This window comes from Phoxinus phoxinus (assembly GCF_949152265.1).
Source record: "Phoxinus phoxinus genome assembly, chromosome: 5".
Classification (NCBI taxonomy): domain Eukaryota; kingdom Metazoa; phylum Chordata; class Actinopteri; order Cypriniformes; family Leuciscidae; genus Phoxinus; species Phoxinus phoxinus.
Window position 1 is genome coordinate 34,992,942 of NC_136880.1, and position 18,031 is coordinate 35,010,972.

Genomic DNA, 18,031 nt, shown 5'->3' on the forward strand with positions numbered 1-18,031 from the left:
AATTTTATAATCTGTAATTTATAACTTTTCCCTTGAAATGGCGACTGATGCAGCTGAAAATGATGTAGGTTTTCTGGACAACTGTTTTTTTTAAATGTTTAAAATGTTTTTATCACTTGTGTTATTTCACTGTTGCCACCATTCATTTTTTTAACAATCTTAATATACACAAAATATTTAGATATCTGATCACCGACTTTCTAATAACATTGTTAAAACGCTAAATTTTTTAATGCTAATATTCAGCTGCTTAAATGCGATTAACACGTGGTGAATTTAGGCTAAAAAGTTTGTTAAAAGCTGTTAACACACTGTAAAAACAATTTATATATATTTTTACTTAAAAAAAAGTGTTTGTTCTATGTTAACATTTTAAGTTCAGTCAACTCAAATATCCAAGTTGTCACTTAGTCAAATTTTCACATTTCAAGTTGACTAAACTTAAAATTAAGGCAGCGTGGATACTTCCTTTAAGTTAAAACAAATGTGGGTTGTTGTTTTTTACAGTGCACGTTAATGCGGTGTTGAGGCCATTTGAGCCACTAACTGGTGCCCCCTGGGCAACTGCCTAGTTTGCATATATGCCAAAAAAACAGCCCTGGTCATCAAAAAGTATTATGGCATTTGCATTTTATTGCATGCATTGATATTTCAGAATTTCCTTTACAGAATGTCTGTGAATTCTTTCAGATTTGCTGCGTGGCCATTAAGGAAAACAAAAACAAAAAACAACTCAACAAAAAAAAAACAAATGCAATTGAAAGTCTAATCCTGATTCTTAGATTAGACTTGTTTAAATCCAACCTTCCTAAATCACTCTGAATAACAAATCAGCCTTAAGAGTTACAGTGAATGGAGAGTCTCAGTGCTGTGTGTGTGTGTGTGTGTGTGTGTGTGTGTGTGTGTGTGTGTGTGTGTGTGTGTGTGTGTGTGTGTGTGTGTGTGTGTGTGTGTGTGTGTGTGTGTGTGTGTGTGTGTGTGTGTGTGTGTGTGTGGTTTAAATATGATTACTATGATGATTATGTTTAAATAAGTTGACGACATATGAAACACAAGAGTATGTGTCATATTTAGATGGTGTGTACAGCATATAGTATCTGATTGTGTGTGTATTATAGTCCTGTAATTCAAAACTTGAAATCCTTTCTCGCACAAGACAGTGACATTACTGTGAAAGGATTAAAGTTCAGAGAGGTCAGTTTGTTCAGATCAGTGTCTCTGCTTACATAACGAAATCAGCACAGCTAATCTGAGGCTGTGCTTCTGCGAACACCATCAACGTGTTAAAATGTCCTTCAAGAGCTCAGTAGAGCTTCATGGATGCAGCAAACAGACCGGTCAGATCTTCTTCAGTGTGAGCTCGAGGAGACAGTTTAGTTACCCGCTCCTGTGAAAAACACAAAAACAAACTCAGTAAATTGCTCTTGAGATAGTTAACACATAAAATTATAAAATTATTTTATTTACTTAATTATGAAAATAACTAGCATAATGTTATATGCTTTGGAGTGTGGAATTTTAAGACAGGGCTATAAAACATGGATAAAGTACCATGTTAATGTATTTTAAATACTTTGTTATGATGCTAAAATTGCGAGGCCATTAAAATAGGCATTAATGATGCAGTTGTACATTGCATAATTTTGCTTCATACAATTTAATGTGGGAGGGACAATTGCTGTTGATCTCATATTTGAATGTTATATACCGGTATATCTATATGTGTGTGTGTGCGTGTGTGGGTAACACTATTTTAGTGTCCTTGTTACACGTTACATGTAGTTACTGTAGTAATAACTATAAATTATGCATAATTACATACATCAGTTTTAAACAAAATAATTATCCGTAGCACTTTAGTACAGGGAAGTGACATGATTTGTTGACCTGAGGGATGGTGCCCTTCACCAAAGATGGAATGTCTTCTTTAGTGTAGCCAATTGCAGACAAGCCGTCCTCCACTTCCAGGTCATACAGAAACGACCTGAGTGTGTCCGCCAACACGCGGCCAGCATCATCTTTCTTGATTTTACTCACATCAGTACCTTATGAAACACATACACAATCTGTTATATAAACCTCCATCCATCATCAATTCAATCATACAGTGCTCTCAAAAGCAGCATTTTCTATCAAATCATCCACAAATTACAGTGAATAAAACAACCAATGCACCTCACATCCATTTTACACAAACATTTCGCTTACCAATACAGCAACCCAAATGAATAGACTTGTGAACTTTTCTAAAAGTTACATTTTAAATCTTCATAAACTACTGTCAAATTACAGTGTTAATATTGGAAAATTTTGAGATTGGCCTTCAATGTGTGATACCTAGTATTTGTGCTGCCTCCAGGTGGCGCTCAGGACACATTTTTCCAGTGAAGGCAAAAACAGCAGGTGAAGTAAGAACTACAGAGAGTCCGTGAGGCTGAAAGAGAAAGGCACTGTTAAACTATAGCGTGAAAAACACAGGGAATCCACCACGAACAAAAAAAAGCACTAGTGTTAGTACTATTATGTATTACAGAATATATAATTGTGATATTGCATGTATTAGGCTAGAAACACAATATCATTAAAAAGTTTGGAATCAATAAGATTTTTTAAATGTTGTTTAAGTCTCTTATGCTCACCAAGGCTGCACTTATTTTATCAGACAAAGATACAGTAATATTAAAATATTATAACAAATATATTTAAAAATTCTTATGGTGGCAAAACTGAATTTTCAGCAGCCATAACTTCAGAAATCATTCTGATTTGGTGCTCAAGAAACATTTATTATTATTACCTAATTGTATTGTATCTTATTTCCTTTTATTTTGGAAACAGTCATACATATTTTCAGCATTATATAAAGAATAGAACATTCAAAATCTATTTGAAATACAAATAGTTTATAACATTATAAATGTCTTTACTGTCACTTTATCAATTTATTTCAAATAATTTCTTTAAAAATATCGTACTGACCCCAAACTTTTGAATGTAGAGCAATTGATATTTACCACTATAGGATGTTCCACATTGTAGCCATTAGCCCTGTGAGTTTTGACATTCCCGGCGATGGGATATGACATTCCATGACTTGAACATAGAAAAAGAACAATCAAAAAGGCATTATCAGATCATTTCCACAAATACATATCAATAGAAAAATAGAACTATTGGAAGCACATCATTGTACAGCTGTAAAATCTCTATGCCGTTCCTTAAACTCTCACTCCAAAAAATTCAGTCCACCTGTGCTCTCTGTTCTGATATGTGCAAATATGGAAAATTATGGCAGTGCAGCACTAGCAATTCCATTAGCAGTCTTTTAATTGTGTTGTGATTCGATGCTGCCAGAATCAACACTTTTTGATGTTAATTTAATGTTAGTTCTATTTAATTACCATAAATGGACTCCTGCATTGCCAAAGCCAATTCCGGCAAACACACTGGCCAGGTGCATACTGGTGCGAGCCTCCACATCTCCGGCATCACACACCGCCCTACAACACACAAACGTATATCTTAACAATATTACATTTAAATCTAATCTTTTTAAAATGTAATGTATAAAAATACAAATATTTTTTGGGAGATATATTCAATAAACCACAAATAATCACATGACCTCACTCAACATACCGTTTCAAGTATTTGGCAACGATCATGAGAGCGTGTCTTGCCCAGACATCACTGATTGGATTGCTGCCCTGGTAAGCGGGGCGATTTATGGGGTTGGGTGGGCAGGGACTTCTCAGGTTATACGGCAATGCAGTGAATGACTCTAGTGCATGACTAAAAAGAGAACGATTTCAACCAAACACAATGAATATCATAATCTAAACATAAGATTTTTTTAAAAGAAACTAATACTTTATTCAGCAAGGATGCATTAAACTAATCAAGTGACAGTAAATACCTTTTTAAAGTTAAAAAGATTTTTAAAAAATTTAAAAAATGTAAATGTTTTTTTACATTGATAATAATAATAAATGTTTCTTGAGCACCAAATCAGCATATTAGAATGATTTCTGAAGGATCATGTGATACTGAAGAGTGAAGACTGAAGTAATGATGCTGAAAATTCAGCTTTTTTTCGTCACATGAATAAATGATGTTAATATATAAAAAGGTTATTTGTTTTTATTCAAAATATTAAAAGCACCAAATGGGAATATAATAAAGCAAGTTCGCACAAAATAAGCACAACCAGAAAATATCAAATCGGTGCTTTCTGTCAGTATACTTACATTTTCTTGCTGTACACTAAAGGAATTTATCTTTAATTGATTGCCTTGGTTGAATATGGTAAATAAATAAAGTGTACATGTAAACACACACCAGAGCACGTCAAACCCACTGTTAGCTGCCACTCTGGATGGCATGTGAAGAGTGTGTAGGGGATCCACCATCCCCAAAGCAGGCTTTAATGCTCGATTTGCAATACCTGAAAAGACACACACATTAAAGTGTTAAACTCACACAACAAACACAGTACAGAGAACTCAACCTCTATCATTACACCGTAACTATTTAACCATTATCTCATCTTAAACCTCAATACTCAACCTTTCAGAATTCTGTATAGCATACCGAGAACAGAGACGAAATGTTAATGAGTAAAATGTTTCTGCGAACCAGTTTTGGCCTTCATGTCCTCAAAGTCAAAGATCGCCACTCCTGTGGTTTCACTCCCCGTTCCAGCCGTAGTAGGAACTAACACATGCACAGACATACAGACACACAAAATGTCAATAAAAAAATAATAAAAAAAATGTATGTAATGTATCAGCACAGTCAATGTTTGGTCTTTTCAGCTGTGGTCTGTAGTTGTATGCACATGCCAAATGGTCACCATTAACAAGAGAAAAAATAATATCAAGTTTGGCTCTGTGTATGTCTTTGTACCAGCGATTAATGGCTTCAGTGTGGCTGTGATGGGGTTTCCTTTTCCAATTGGGGCATTGACAAAGTCTAGAAATTCTGCCTCTGGATGAGATGCATAGAGATTGGCTGCTTTACAGGTGTCAATCACAGAGCCCCCGCCCACAGCAACATACACATCAAAATGTCCTTTTTTGGCAAAATCAATCGCTGCTTTAAAGCTGGAAAGAGAAAGAGAAGTTGCTTTCACTCACTTCTGTCTTCTGTCATCAGCAAAAACTGACAAAAATCAGCAAAAAAAAATGTTTTAACCTTTTGTCGGTTGGTTCTACTCGCACATCCTCATAGATCTTGTATTTGACTCCATGTTTTGTCAGTGAGTCCAGCACTGCTGCAACCGGCGGCAGCTGAGACAGGGTTTTATCTGTCATCAGACACACATTATGTGCTCCCATGTTCTGCAAATCCTGATTAAATCAGCCAAAACAGCACAACCAATGACTGACAAATCCAAAACTGACATGAAGTGAAGAGAGAGAGCAATAAGATGAGCTAGAATAAAACCTAATCAGTTCAATGCTTACAAATGGTGTTCATAAAAATACATTAGCAACTTGAGTGTGAGTAAATGATGTCATTTTTTACCATGCCAATTTCTCTGGTAACTCCTGCTCCAAATCTGATATTTGAACAAGCCATCTGAAACAGAACAACAACAAAAGAAATGAATAACGACAATAACAATAAAAAAAATATATTATTATATACCTATGATGTTATGATTTTATTCCTGGATATTCACAGGCTCGCAATTATAATCTGACATCTCTTCCCTTGCCTGACTGACAAAAGAAAAAGTATTTCACTATAAATAAGTGCAAATTATTTAACACAGTATTTGAAAAAACTATACAATAAGTGGTAAAACTATATTTCACAATGCATAATTAAATAATAAATGCATGCATGTTGTGCGCTTACTTCAAATGCGTAGTCTGTTTTGCGTTCACATATATGAGCCTCACCTGCAGAAACTACACATATGAAACACATATTATAGTTCATTTATTCAGAGAAAAATCTAATTTTCTTACCTCGGTTATAAGTGTGGGAATACGCTTGAGAATGAGCGGGACATCTGCACCTATAAAACATAAGGCATGCAAAAAATACTACTGATAATAGATACTAATCTACCGTATATTACTTTATTCTGTGTAAAACAAAAAGGAGGTGCTTCAGGACGACTCAGTAAACATTCTGGCGAGAATGTGTCAGACTAAATTTTGGTGGGGGGGTGAACTATCACTTTAAGGGTTTGTTTACAACTCTCAGGGCATAGAGTACAGAAAACATGCTTAGCCTAGCCTATACACAAATAGAAATATGAAAGTGCACAGACTAAAGACACTTTCATACTTTAACGATAAAATGAACTGAAATACTGAAACTTACGCCGCAGTTGCGAGCTGCCGCATCAGATGAGCGACTCTCTCAACGCCTGCCATGATTTCTGCTCGTGCCCTCTAGCGCGCGCCCGCAGACACGTCCGCCACCTGCTGACAGGTATGCGCTCATGAGGCGGAAACATGACTGTGTGTGTGTGTGTTAGCAAGTGCCAGAAATAGAATATATATATATATATTTGTGGAATAAAAGTCATAGCTTTTATTTTGAAGTAAAAAGATCAAATTAGACCCTTAAGATGACCCTCCCCCAGAATTGGCACAGAAGGACACAAGTAGTTGTTAGTGTTGTTATTTTAAAATGTAATAATTGTAATTAATGGGGTTATTATTCAGTATTTCCATGAATTATATGTAGCCTATACATTTCAGACATATTTGCTTTCTCTAAAACCTATAGTTGAGTGAAATCATTAAATTGCATTACTATGTTGCTATTATGACATATCTTCAATTAAACTATGGGCAATTAAACAAGTAGGCATATTCAAATGCCTGTATATAAGGCGTAGAATAATTTTACTTTTCAGATGAATCTCTTTTACTGGAATTCTGCTTTTGCTATGACATATCTTAAATTAAAATATGGGCAAATAATTAAGTAAATAATTCATTAATTTTACCTTTCAGATTAATCTCTTTTACTGGAATTATGCTTTGTCTGTCATCCGTTATTCAATTATATCAACCAAACTTTGGTATTTTACATAAAAATATATAAATATTAATATGATATCAAAAGTAATTTGTACATTATGTAAAAGTTTATTGAGGGGGCTTCTTACCCCAGGGGGACAACCTACCCCAATAGCCTCAACCCTCATTTAATATTTGACTGATATGCTATATTTTAATATATTGTGCTACAACTAAATTAGCAAATGTTTTATTTCCTATAATAACACATTGGTTGATGCATCATCATCCTGCACATGCAAAACTTATATCTAAATGATACAATTTAAAAGTAAATCCACATTGTTCTTAAGGGGGGCATCTTCCCCCATCCACCTATATTTTTTTACAGGATAGCAGGGCATATGTCACTGTATGACTTAAATTGTCACAATGGGAGCTTATAAACTGCCTAATAGGCTTTTCTTCCTAATAGGCTACAGTTATGAAGACTGCTTTTTCGTTAGTTTCCCTTTATTAGGCTATAATTGCCAGTGTTTTATACAACAATTACGTTTAATTAATTTTGTTGAACTGTGCGGTGTGGAGCAGCTGTTTGTGTTTTACTGACTTTATCAGAATGTTTTTTCTAACAAATGAACCACTTTGAGATAGGCTAATTAATCTGTCAGTAATAATATGATATGTCAGCAATAATATAATCTGACAGCAATAATTATAGGTCTATCCCAGAATAATATAAATTATTAGGAACACACACAAAAAAAGTTTACTTTATCTAAATAAGGACAACTGTTTAATTTCTTGCAGTTATTAAACACTAGAGACTAATCTAATCCAAAAACACTTGTCAAATTTCTGAGAATGACGTAAGCATAAACTGCCCTCCCCTCGGCGTCATCAGCAGTCTCTCAATTGCCTGCGGTTTAATCTGATTGGTTCATTAACACGAATTAAGAAAGCCCCGGTAAATTCAGAGGAAACTGCCTCTTGAGTCAATCTACAGTGTACTAAACACAGGACGGAATCCAAGAGCATTTTCATTTTTAACTTACTTGAACCGCAGCCAATTATTATGACTCTATTATGACTCTGCCATCTCCGAAATAATCTCGCGTCATATAAATAAACTCCCAGCGTTGCTCGCGCTACACCGACAGCAGACTCTCTCAAACATCCGGAGAACACCTGAGGTGAGCATGAACTCAACACACGCCTACAAAAGACATACATGATAACTTATAAGCTACTCTAATAAATCTAGGCTGTATGTGCTACATTTATTTAATAAACTATGATTGTTTTTAAATAATGAAATCGAATCAGCGCGAAGTTTCTTATATATAGGCACACTGGGGTCCAAAAGTCAGACCACATAAAAAAATCTGAGATTTTTTTTATTAGTTTGTTTTAAAGCCAGAGTTATGCCTTAAAACTATAGGCTACACTGTGAAAAATAATAGCCTATAACATTAAAAATAATTTTAACATTGTGCGAAAGTCAGATGTTCTTTCACTGAAGCTGAAAATATTGTCTTTGAAATATTCTCAATTTATTATGCTGGAGAACATGCATCATATCAGGTTTTGCAGTTTTTCATTTGAAGTGATACTGTCATTAAAGAAAAATACTAAATAAATACATATTCTCAAACTTAACTTCTTTGTAATAAAAGCTTTGTATTAAATAAAAAAATGTGAAATACAATATAGGCTACTTTTCACTGCTCTATAGGCTACTTTAGAAACATGTATGGGTAGCCTATAGTAGCCTATTCGTTTTTTATTTACATTATATACATTTCAACCAAATCCTGGACGTTTGTATCGCCTGTAGCTGCCTGCTGTACAGCCAGCCTACTATATTGTACTGCCAAATGTACTCGTATATATTGTGCTCGTATATTCAGATTCCTGGGAATTTCCCTCAATGAAGCTGCACGTACTACTCGCTGCGGTGTCTCTCTGGGTCTTCGTCTCGCGGTCTGAGTCCGCTCTCGGACACAAGGACACGCAGCTGCCGGTGCTGATGCGTTTGGGAGAGGACTACTTCATCAGACTGGATAACGGCGCTCACAGCCCGCGCGCGCCGGACCGGAGATCCCTGTCCCGCACCGAGGCTCTTCAGCGGCAGCTCAAGTCGCGGCTGTTGGGAGGTAAGGTCGGTAATGGGATCATGAACAGCTTCGTGGAACGCGAGCGCCGGTCTGAGAATCCACCAATCTCGCTGGACCTGACTTTTCACCTGTTGCGCGAGGTGCTGCAGATGGCGCGAGCCGAACAACTGGCCCAGCGCGCGAGCAACAACCGCAAAATGATGGACGATTTAGGAAAATAACAAATGAACAACACATGTTTTTAATTCAATTTCTAAAAGTAATATAACACATGATTATGGACTGGTTTACCCCTGTGAATACTTTGTGTTTGGTGTCTTTTTATCCCGTTTGGCATTTTCATGTTTTATTTTATTTGTAGGCCTGTGTAGAAACCGGCATTATTAACATATACAAAAGAGAATGTTTATACACTTTCATAATCCTTTATTTTGCATTTTAGTCAGCTACTTCAGTAAAGATTGTCATCATTTAATATATAACAGTTGTGGTTACCTTTTCAAATTCCTATCTAGATATTCAATGTAGTCTATATTTATGATTGTCAAAGTAACAAAATATTAGTTATGAAGAACAACAGTTTTTTCTGGAAGGTCAATGGGATGTTGCAGGGTTACCAACTGATTTTATTTTGGCACATTTAACCAGGAAAAAGAGAAAACATGGCGTGGTTCATCCTCAGATGTCTGGCTGGGACCGGCAGTTACCTAAATGTATGGGAAAGACAGAGAAAGAGAAATGGAGAGACATGGAGATGGATATACAGATGAATAGAGACAGACAGAACAAAAGTGGTTTGATGGTGATTTGTGGTCAGAAAAATAATGTCAAAATGACTGGAAGGGTCACGAATGGGCAGGTCAGAGTTCGGCATTTAGCAATTGTCACTCGTAACTATGTAACAGGCTGTTTTCATCTTCAAGGCTCAAATGACTAGCAGCTCAGATTTTGAAGATACCAGCCTGTTTCTTATATGTTTTAATCACAGGGACATTCTAATGATGGACAGCCCCAAGTGAACAGTGTTTGCATTCTGTATGGTTTTCTTTAATTCTGTATTACTATTTCTGAGGGCACTGACTCTTACAGCCAAACCTCTTTCTGATTCTAAAAGTAACTGAATTTAGAAAAGCACATGCAAATGGTATTGTGAAAATAAGGCCATAAGACATATGCTGCATCCGAAAACTTAGGATCTACAGGTCTAATGATCTACAGCAAAATAGTTTAGGTTTGGTGATAATAAGCAAATATTGAATTACTATAATAGTAATTTCTTGTTAGAAATGACATCAGAAGTTGACAACGTTGGTTAAAAATGTACACTTACACACAAACTGACCACCAACCACAACTTTCAGACGCCATCTTTTTCTAGCTCAACTGTAACAAAATGGAAAGCAAAGTATTGTGGGATATCAAAGGCAGCGAAGGATACATCTATACTGCCTTTGAAAAAAAATTCAGATGAAGGTATTTCAGGAGATAGGAGTGACATTATATTCTGACGTGCCTTGATGCCTTTCTAGCTTGGAATGCTGCCTCTGAAGGCAGCATTTTTAAAGGATGTTAACTTTAAAAAAAGAAAATGTTTGCTGATGATTTACTCACCCCAATGTTATCCAAGATATCCATGTCTTTCTTTCTTCAGTTGAAAAGAAATTAAGGTTTTTGAGGAAAACATTCCAGGATTTTTCTACACTGAATGGACTTCAATGGCAACCATCTATCCCAATGTTCAAAAGAAGGTTCAAATGTCCGTCTCAATGCAGCTTCAAAGTCTCGACACGATTCCCAGTCGAGAAATAAGGGTCTTATCTAGCGAAACGATCTGTCATTTTCTTATAAATTTTTTTTAAAAAGTATATACTTTTTAACCACAATTGTTCGTCTTGTGCTGGTCTGCGACGCACCACGCATTACGTAATTTCGCGTTGGAAAGGTCACGTTCACGTTATCTATCCAAGTTATTTGTCTGTGTACTCCGGTTCTAAAAGGTAGGGAAGGGAGAAAAACTCATTTTGTCCTCCAACTTCAAAATCGTCCAACATCTTTTTTTTTTTTTCTTTTTTTTTTTGACCTTTCCAACATGATGACGTAATATGTGGCGTGTCGCAGACCAGCACAAGATGAATAATTGTGGTTAAAAAGTATATAAATTAGTTTTTTTTTTAGAAAAGGACCGATCGTTTCGCTAGATAAGACCCTTATTTCTCGACTGGGGATCGTGTAAAGACTTTGAAGCTGCATTGAGACGGACATTTGAACCTTCTTTTGAACATTGGGATAGATGGTTGCCATTGAAGTCCATTCTGTGTAGAAAAATCCTGGAATGTTTTCCTCAAAAACCTAAATTTCTTTTCGACTGAAGAAAGAAAGACATGGACATCTTGGATGACATCGGGGTGAGTAAATCATCAGCAAACATTTTTTTTAAGTGAACTAATCCTTTAAATGTTCGGACACAGATATGAAATCAATGCATGTTCAAAATGATAATTTTGCAATATAATTCACTGAATTTTACAGAAATGTTTCACTGAAACTTTATTTGACAAAGTTAAATATCACTAATTTTAAAATCACATAATATATTAAAAATGAAGAATAAATGAGAAAAGTGTCCATATTTTGGTGTCTGGGGTCATGTGTTTGAATCTTAAGGTATAATCTCAAAATGTAAGCTGATCCCAACACAGCAGCCGCTGCTTTATGATCCATAATGTCCTCAGATTCCAATTGTGTCTTTCACAATGACTTAACCTTACTGATCAATCCTAAAAAATATTATGAAATAATCAAGGCATCACAAATATGGATGAGATTAAAAGAGGGAGAAACCCTTACCTGAGCTGGCGCATCTGTAGAAGGGTTGTGACTGGAGTCTGGAGTGGGCGTTAACAAGGGCGTGTTCTCTGCCGGGTTGATTTTCACTGATTGGTTGGGTTTTGATGATATTTGGGAGGAGTCTGTTGTCATTGGTGGGGGGTTCGGTACAGGTGTTTGTCTCTGCGGGGTCTCAGGACTAACAGTACCGGCTAATTCTTCATCATCATCATTCTCTTCATTGTCGTCACCATCTAAGTAAGAGAAAAATATATTATAAAGAGACAGATTCCAATAAAACCTTACCTGACACCTTAGGTTAGGATTAGAGTTAGTGTACCCCTGATGAAGTCTATGCTGAGTATTGCTCTTCGTTCAGGCTGGAAGTTTGCAGTGAAGTGATCCATATTCTCATATCCACGCTCTACCTTTTCTAGATGAGACACATTCCTGCCTTCTGCAATTCTGACATGAAAGAGACAGAGTGAATTAGATGGCATAAAACAGGAGTGTCTGACAATTTAAATGTTTTTAGAATCAGTAAAATGGTGATTATTTGAATCTTACTTCTGTAGTAGAGGCTTCGTATTCTGTTAGAGAGAGACATTTAGTTTAGAGACTTCAAACTCCATTGCTTAGGATTTTTTTCCCCTTTTTTTTCCTAATATGTACCAAATTGTATTACATGAAGTTTTTTTTATATATTTTTTAAAGAAATTAATAAAAAAAAAGCATGTAATAAATAACTTTGTAGACCTGCAGGAAGATGGCCATCTCAGATTCCTCCATTGTCTGAACTCCTGTCTCCACTAGTTTGGCTGCGTTCTCCAAGTGCTCTCTGTACCTGCACAGGTGATTACGGTGATTAGCAGATGGTGTAAGCATACACACGCATAAACACACTTAGTATGGGAAAATAGAGGAATTATAAGTTAAGCAGATAAACTTCAAAAAAATAATTCTGGATATTTGATGAACATCTATTATTATTATCTACCAATCAAAATTTGGGGGTTGGTAATTTTTTTTAAATCCCCAAGGCTGCATTTATTTGATAAAAAATACAGAAAAAGGAAAAATGGCAAAGATGTATTTTCAGTAGCCATTACTCCAGTCACAGTGTGACATGATCCTTTAGAAATCATTCTATCATTTTCATGGAAACTGATAAAAAAAAAATTCAGGATGCTTTGATGACCAGAGTTCAAAAGAACTGCATTTATTTGAAATATAAATATTTTATAACAAAGGCTTTTATGTTACTTTTGTTCGAATTTTATCCTTGCTGAATAAAAGTATTAATTTCTTACTCACTCCATACATTAGAATGGTATATAATGTTATACTTGAATTTAATTGAATGTACTTTATTATATACAAGTATTTTTCGTCAGAATAGCAGCTGTTCTTCATAATCCTGTCACCTATTACAGACAATTAGATTACCTATCATCACGAATGTGACCTTCTATATTACTCTTATTTTTGTGTAGCGTGTATATGTGCACTTACTTGCGCTGTAGGCTATTGATGTAATCGAGTTTCTCCTGCTGTTCTGCAGTTATCTTCAGTGCGAGTTCTCCTCTGCGCTCTTCCAAAAGAGCGTACAGACGATCAAACCACTCACATACACGAGACTTCTGCCTACGCCCATTTTCCTACACACAAACACAGATGCACTGGCATCATTAGAACCGTAATGTAAGAAATCAGTTATGATGCCAAAAAAAAAGGATCAGTCATTGATAATGATGATAATACACACAGACACTGACCTCCACAGATCTGCAGCTTTCCTCTAGCTGACTGATGATGCCCTGAATTCTGTCATTGTTGCCAACCAACAAAGCAACACCATCAGACAACTCTGTCTGCACACACGATCACAGAAATATAAACATAAATAAAGAATACAGTGGTGCAGATAGATAAGAAAAGCAGAAAAACAGACTAAAAAAAAGTCTCACTTTCTGGGTCTCGTAGACAGATTTGAGTGGAGCAACCTCACAGGTCTGATGACTCCCAAACACTTTACATAAGGAACAAGTGGGAACAGAGCAGGTCACACAGTATATGTTAATCTTCTCTTCCTGATGCTCCTCACACATCAGCTCATCATTCTTCACCTCTGGCTCAGGCTTACTGCTGCTGACAGAGAATCAGAGAGATTTCACTTCAATTGTCTATCTTTATACCTATGTTTAAAGTCGGCATGAAATCAAAATTGACCCTATTTACTTTGTTAGCGGATATTACTAGTCTTGTGGTGAACAATTAACCCGTGCAAGTTAATACACAGAAAAAAATTGTTTGCCTAAGTTATCTTTAATCAAAGTTTGAAAAGTTACTTCCGGGTCTGGAATGGTTCTTATTCTGATGACATAGGCTTGACGGCTTGGGTTGGTTAATCGCTTAACAACTCCCCTCAAACCGTTACTCTGCTATGGGCGAGAGATGGAGAGAAGGAGCGCTAAAGTAAAACCCTGCCCTCTGTTCAATATTCCGTTTCACTCGGAAATGCGTCACAACACTAGAGAAAAGTCGTTTGCAACTTCCGGTTCACGCGGACTTTAATTTTTTTAAAATAAATGACTGTATAGAGCAGTGTTTCCCAAACCTGTTGCGGGAGGCACACCAACACTACACATTTTGGCACTCTTCCTAATCAAACACACCTGAATCAACTCATCAGCTTGTTAGTAAAGACTCCAAGACCAGAAATATATGGGTCAGATGAGGGAGACATCCAAAATGTGTACTGTTGGTGTGATCCAGGAACTGGGTTGGGAAACACTGGTATAGAGAACAGAACAAGAATCTTATAAAAAAAAAAAAATAATAATAATTAACAACAAAGAGAAACAAATTTCCAAGCAATGAAATACTCCCCTCCCTATAAAAGTAACACAATCACTGCTGTGATGATATAGTTTTTGTTTAGTTTAATTTCTATTAGTTTGCCTCCTCTACTGAGTGCAACTAAAATGTAAAGTGCTAGAGAAGTGCACAAACAGAGAAAGTAAAAGTCTAACTGCTGTTGCTCATGTTGATGTGTTTCCAAGTGTGTGTGTGTGTGTGTGTGTGTGTGTGTTGGGGGTTGGAGGGGACTGATAAACACAGAAGGTGTGTCTGAAATAGCTCCTGTCACATTGACCTACTTTTAAATATAGTCCAGCACACACACAATTGACCATGCGCTGGAATAGAATAGAATAGAGAGGAAGTTGCAGTTGCAGTTGAAGTGTGAGTTGCAACATGATTCTAAATTATTAGACAGCATAAATGATTAGAGAAGGTGGAATGAAGCTGCAAGTGTACCTGCTGGATTCCTGTTTGTACATATCTATAATGTTCTCCACCAGCAGGTTCCTCTGCAGGCCATACACCCCGTGTCTATCCAGAACCACTTCATGCCTACAGGATGGGCAGCGGAACCGGCCGCCTGAGCCCAATGAAGAACCTCCTCGTGTGGGCAAGTAGGGGTTTGAGGCCTGAAACATACACACAAATATTTGTGTTATACTGTATTTAGAATTTTCCTTACAAGGGATTACTGGTACATGTAAATAAAAATAAAAAAAACATCTTAATATGTTGACAGAAGGAATATTATGATGTAATGATAAAAAGCAAATAATAGTAACTGTAACAATAATAAAATCTTTTTTTTTTGTGTGATTCAATAATAATTTCAGTTGTGCACTTACTCAAAAGTATTTTGTCTAGCTATTAACGTACCAACTCCAGATTGTTTCTTATTGTTTCTTATATAAACACACAGAATTTGAGGATGTTACATTTGGTCCCAATCCTGATATTTCAGACTCTTCAATATGTTACCACTTTAATCAATTTTCTTTTCATAAAAGTAACAAATTTCCCACTCTCTTTTCTAGTTACTTAGAAATGTATGTATTATAAAATAATACAAAATACCGTACAGTTTTGGAATATGTTAGGGAGGATTCTACAAGCTAGTCTTACTAGCTATTTCAAGCTAGCCATTCCAAGCAATAGACAAGCTATGACCAGTAATATATAGGCCTACCAGCCGGAAACACTAAAACTAAGTTAACGAAGTTTAATTTTACGTATTGGTGGTACCTGAAAGATGTCATTGGCACATTTGCGGCAGAGGTTGTGTTGGCACGGTAAGATTACCACCGGCTTGGTGAAGATCTCAAGGCAAATGGGACATATCAACTGCCTCTCCAAACTCTCCATGGTCTCGCGCGTTCTAGGGCACCAATAATCCAAACCCACGCTCATCACGCAGAGCGGACGCGCTTGGCGAACACACTCCGGTGTGTGTTGTTCTGTTTCTTTTTTTATTTCCTTTCAAAATAAATCAATTTGTAATACTGTCTCTCCATGTGTCACTCGTAGGCCGCTCCGTCACCTTCCTCCACGCGCTTGTCTGGTCTGTTTTTAGCATGGTACGTAAAGGTTGCCATGATTACATGACCATATATGAAAACGACACTGCGCGAGACCGGGCAGCTGTCTACCCCCACCACTGCACTGACCACAAGCTCGCAAACCTCCCTTATCCACGCGCACCCCTGGAAACCAGCCTGCGGCGTGAGAATACCACTACAATGGTCATCCAGACTACTTTAATCTTTTCCCTTAAAAGTTTAAATGTTAAGTCCAATTTGAACAAGAACATCTCATTAGTCTTTCTCTACTGTGATGATGTAAAGGAGATCCACTGAGTGACATAAAGTAGCTACCCTGGCACTTCCATGTTCTTGTACCATGTGTTACCGAAGTGGCATGTAAATACCACAGTAGCCTACATAAATATGATAATAATTGGAACACCTAATTTAAATCTATGGGTAGACTTTACTGACTTTTTATTCTTATGGTCTCACAAACTCTTGAATTTAGGCAGGCAGATAGATAGATAGATAGATAGATAGATAGATAGATAGATAGATAGATAGATAGATAGATAGATAGATAGATAGATAGATAGATAGATAGATAGATAGATAGATAGATAGATAGATTGATTTAGGCTCACAATTGAATGAAAAATAGTGTTAGAGCGCCATCTGTTTGTTACAGCTTTACATTTTCACAATCTCTGAACTTGTGGACCTTTTTATTGTTTCTAGATAATATTAAACACGTCTCTCTTAATACAAGACCAGGAAATATAACAGTTATTGTGTCTACACACTGTGAAATCTCAGAATACACTATAGTATTTATTTGGCTCAGGATCAGTTAAGTTGTTCAATCTGTCTGGATCTACTGAAGGATCCATTGACCATTCCCTGTGGACACAGTTACCGTACGATCACAGGCTGCTGGGATCGGGATGATCAGAAGGGAGTCTACTGCCCTCAGTGCAGACAGACCTTCACTACAAGACCTGTTTTAGGTAAAAACACAATGCTGGCAGAAGTGGTGGAGAAGCTCATCCTGCTCAGTGTTACACTGGATCTGGAGATGTTGAGTGTGACGTCTGTAGGCTACTGGGAGAAAATATAACGCCATCAAGTCCTGTTGAACTAAAACAGATGATCTGCCCTCAATATGATAAACTGAAGGAAATATTTTAATTTGATTTAAGTGAGTTAATGGCTCAGTGTGCTATCGCAGTGTGGTCACAAGCAGCCAGTTTTTTCCCCAATGCATTGAAAAATTAACCGCAGAACAAGCAAATAGAGAAACCTTTATGTGTGGAGCAGTAGGGCATTCATACACAGTGAGTCACAGACTGAGAGAAGAAAGAGTAGGAAAGAATAATTTTTTTTATTTTGTATGGAGATAATCCATTTGTTTTCAGGAACTGTTGGAATTACACCTGGTGATTTATTTTTCTCCCCAATCCCCAACACACATTCACTAATATAAACTGTCTGTGTGATCTCTCACATGCTACTGGAGTGTGGTGAAGCGATTATCAAAAGTTTATAGGTTCAAACCCTGCAAAGGTGGTTTTTTTCCATGTTTCAAAGGGGTTGTCCCTGTGATAATAGCCCACTGTAAAAGTGTTTCTCATCCAAGCTCCTGGATGCCAGCAGACCCACTAGAGGGCCTCAGCAAACTTTTTAAAGATGACTAACAATTATTTTACTATGTCAAAATAAT

The 18,031-nt window shown here is 36.5% G+C and overlaps 3 protein-coding genes across 9 annotated transcripts; 1 reads left to right on the forward strand and 2 right to left on the reverse strand.

Annotated features, from left to right (window-relative positions):
* Nucleotides 1-610: 610 nt before the first annotated feature.
* adhfe1 (alcohol dehydrogenase iron containing 1) lies at nt 611-6,488 on the reverse strand. Of its 3 annotated transcripts, none has more exons than XM_079613695.1 (14): nt 6,337-6,488; nt 5,976-6,025; nt 5,863-5,906; nt 5,527-5,580; nt 5,194-5,348; nt 4,906-5,102; nt 4,636-4,713; nt 4,339-4,444; nt 3,640-3,792; nt 3,402-3,500; nt 3,015-3,093; nt 2,338-2,434; nt 1,888-2,045; nt 611-1,387 (listed from the first exon to the last, which is right to left on the reverse strand). In XM_079613695.1, the coding sequence occupies exons 1-14, from the start codon at nt 6,387-6,389 to the stop codon at nt 1,304-1,306; spliced, it is 1,407 nt and encodes a 468-aa protein (XP_079469821.1). In that variant the 5' UTR covers nt 6,390-6,488; the 3' UTR covers nt 611-1,303. The 3 variants fall into 3 exon arrangements, with proteins under 3 accessions (XP_079469821.1, XP_079469820.1, XP_079469822.1); XM_079613694.1 differs by having other exon boundaries at nt 5,863-5,915; XM_079613696.1 differs by lacking the exon at nt 5,863-5,906 and having other exon boundaries at nt 615-1,387.
* crha (corticotropin releasing hormone a) lies at nt 6,368-9,449 on the forward strand. Of its 2 annotated transcripts, none has more exons than XM_079613703.1 (2): nt 6,368-6,447; nt 8,894-9,449. In XM_079613703.1, exon 2 carries the CDS (start codon nt 8,914-8,916, stop codon nt 9,319-9,321), a length of 408 nt encoding a protein of 135 aa, XP_079469829.1. In that variant the 5' UTR covers nt 6,368-6,447; nt 8,894-8,913; the 3' UTR covers nt 9,322-9,449. The 2 variants fall into 2 exon arrangements, with proteins under 2 accessions (XP_079469829.1, XP_079469828.1); XM_079613702.1 differs by lacking the exon at nt 6,368-6,447 and adding an exon at nt 8,039-8,176.
* trim55a (tripartite motif containing 55a) lies at nt 9,303-16,727 on the reverse strand. Of its 4 annotated transcripts, none has more exons than XM_079613701.1 (11): nt 16,031-16,704; nt 15,245-15,417; nt 13,894-14,071; nt 13,702-13,797; nt 13,439-13,584; nt 12,683-12,770; nt 12,494-12,516; nt 12,267-12,391; nt 11,948-12,180; nt 10,431-10,483; nt 9,458-9,807 (listed from the first exon to the last, which is right to left on the reverse strand). In XM_079613701.1, exons 1-10 carry the CDS (start codon nt 16,193-16,195, stop codon nt 10,475-10,477), a joined length of 1,236 nt encoding a protein of 411 aa, XP_079469827.1. In that variant the 5' UTR covers nt 16,196-16,704; the 3' UTR covers nt 9,458-9,807; nt 10,431-10,474. The 4 variants fall into 4 exon arrangements, with proteins under 4 accessions (XP_079469825.1, XP_079469824.1, XP_079469827.1 ...); XM_079613700.1 differs by having other exon boundaries at nt 13,894-14,074; nt 16,031-16,446; XM_079613699.1 differs by lacking the exon at nt 10,431-10,483 and having other exon boundaries at nt 9,303-9,807; nt 13,894-14,074; nt 16,031-16,727.
* Between the last annotated feature and the right edge of the window lie 1,304 nt (nt 16,728-18,031).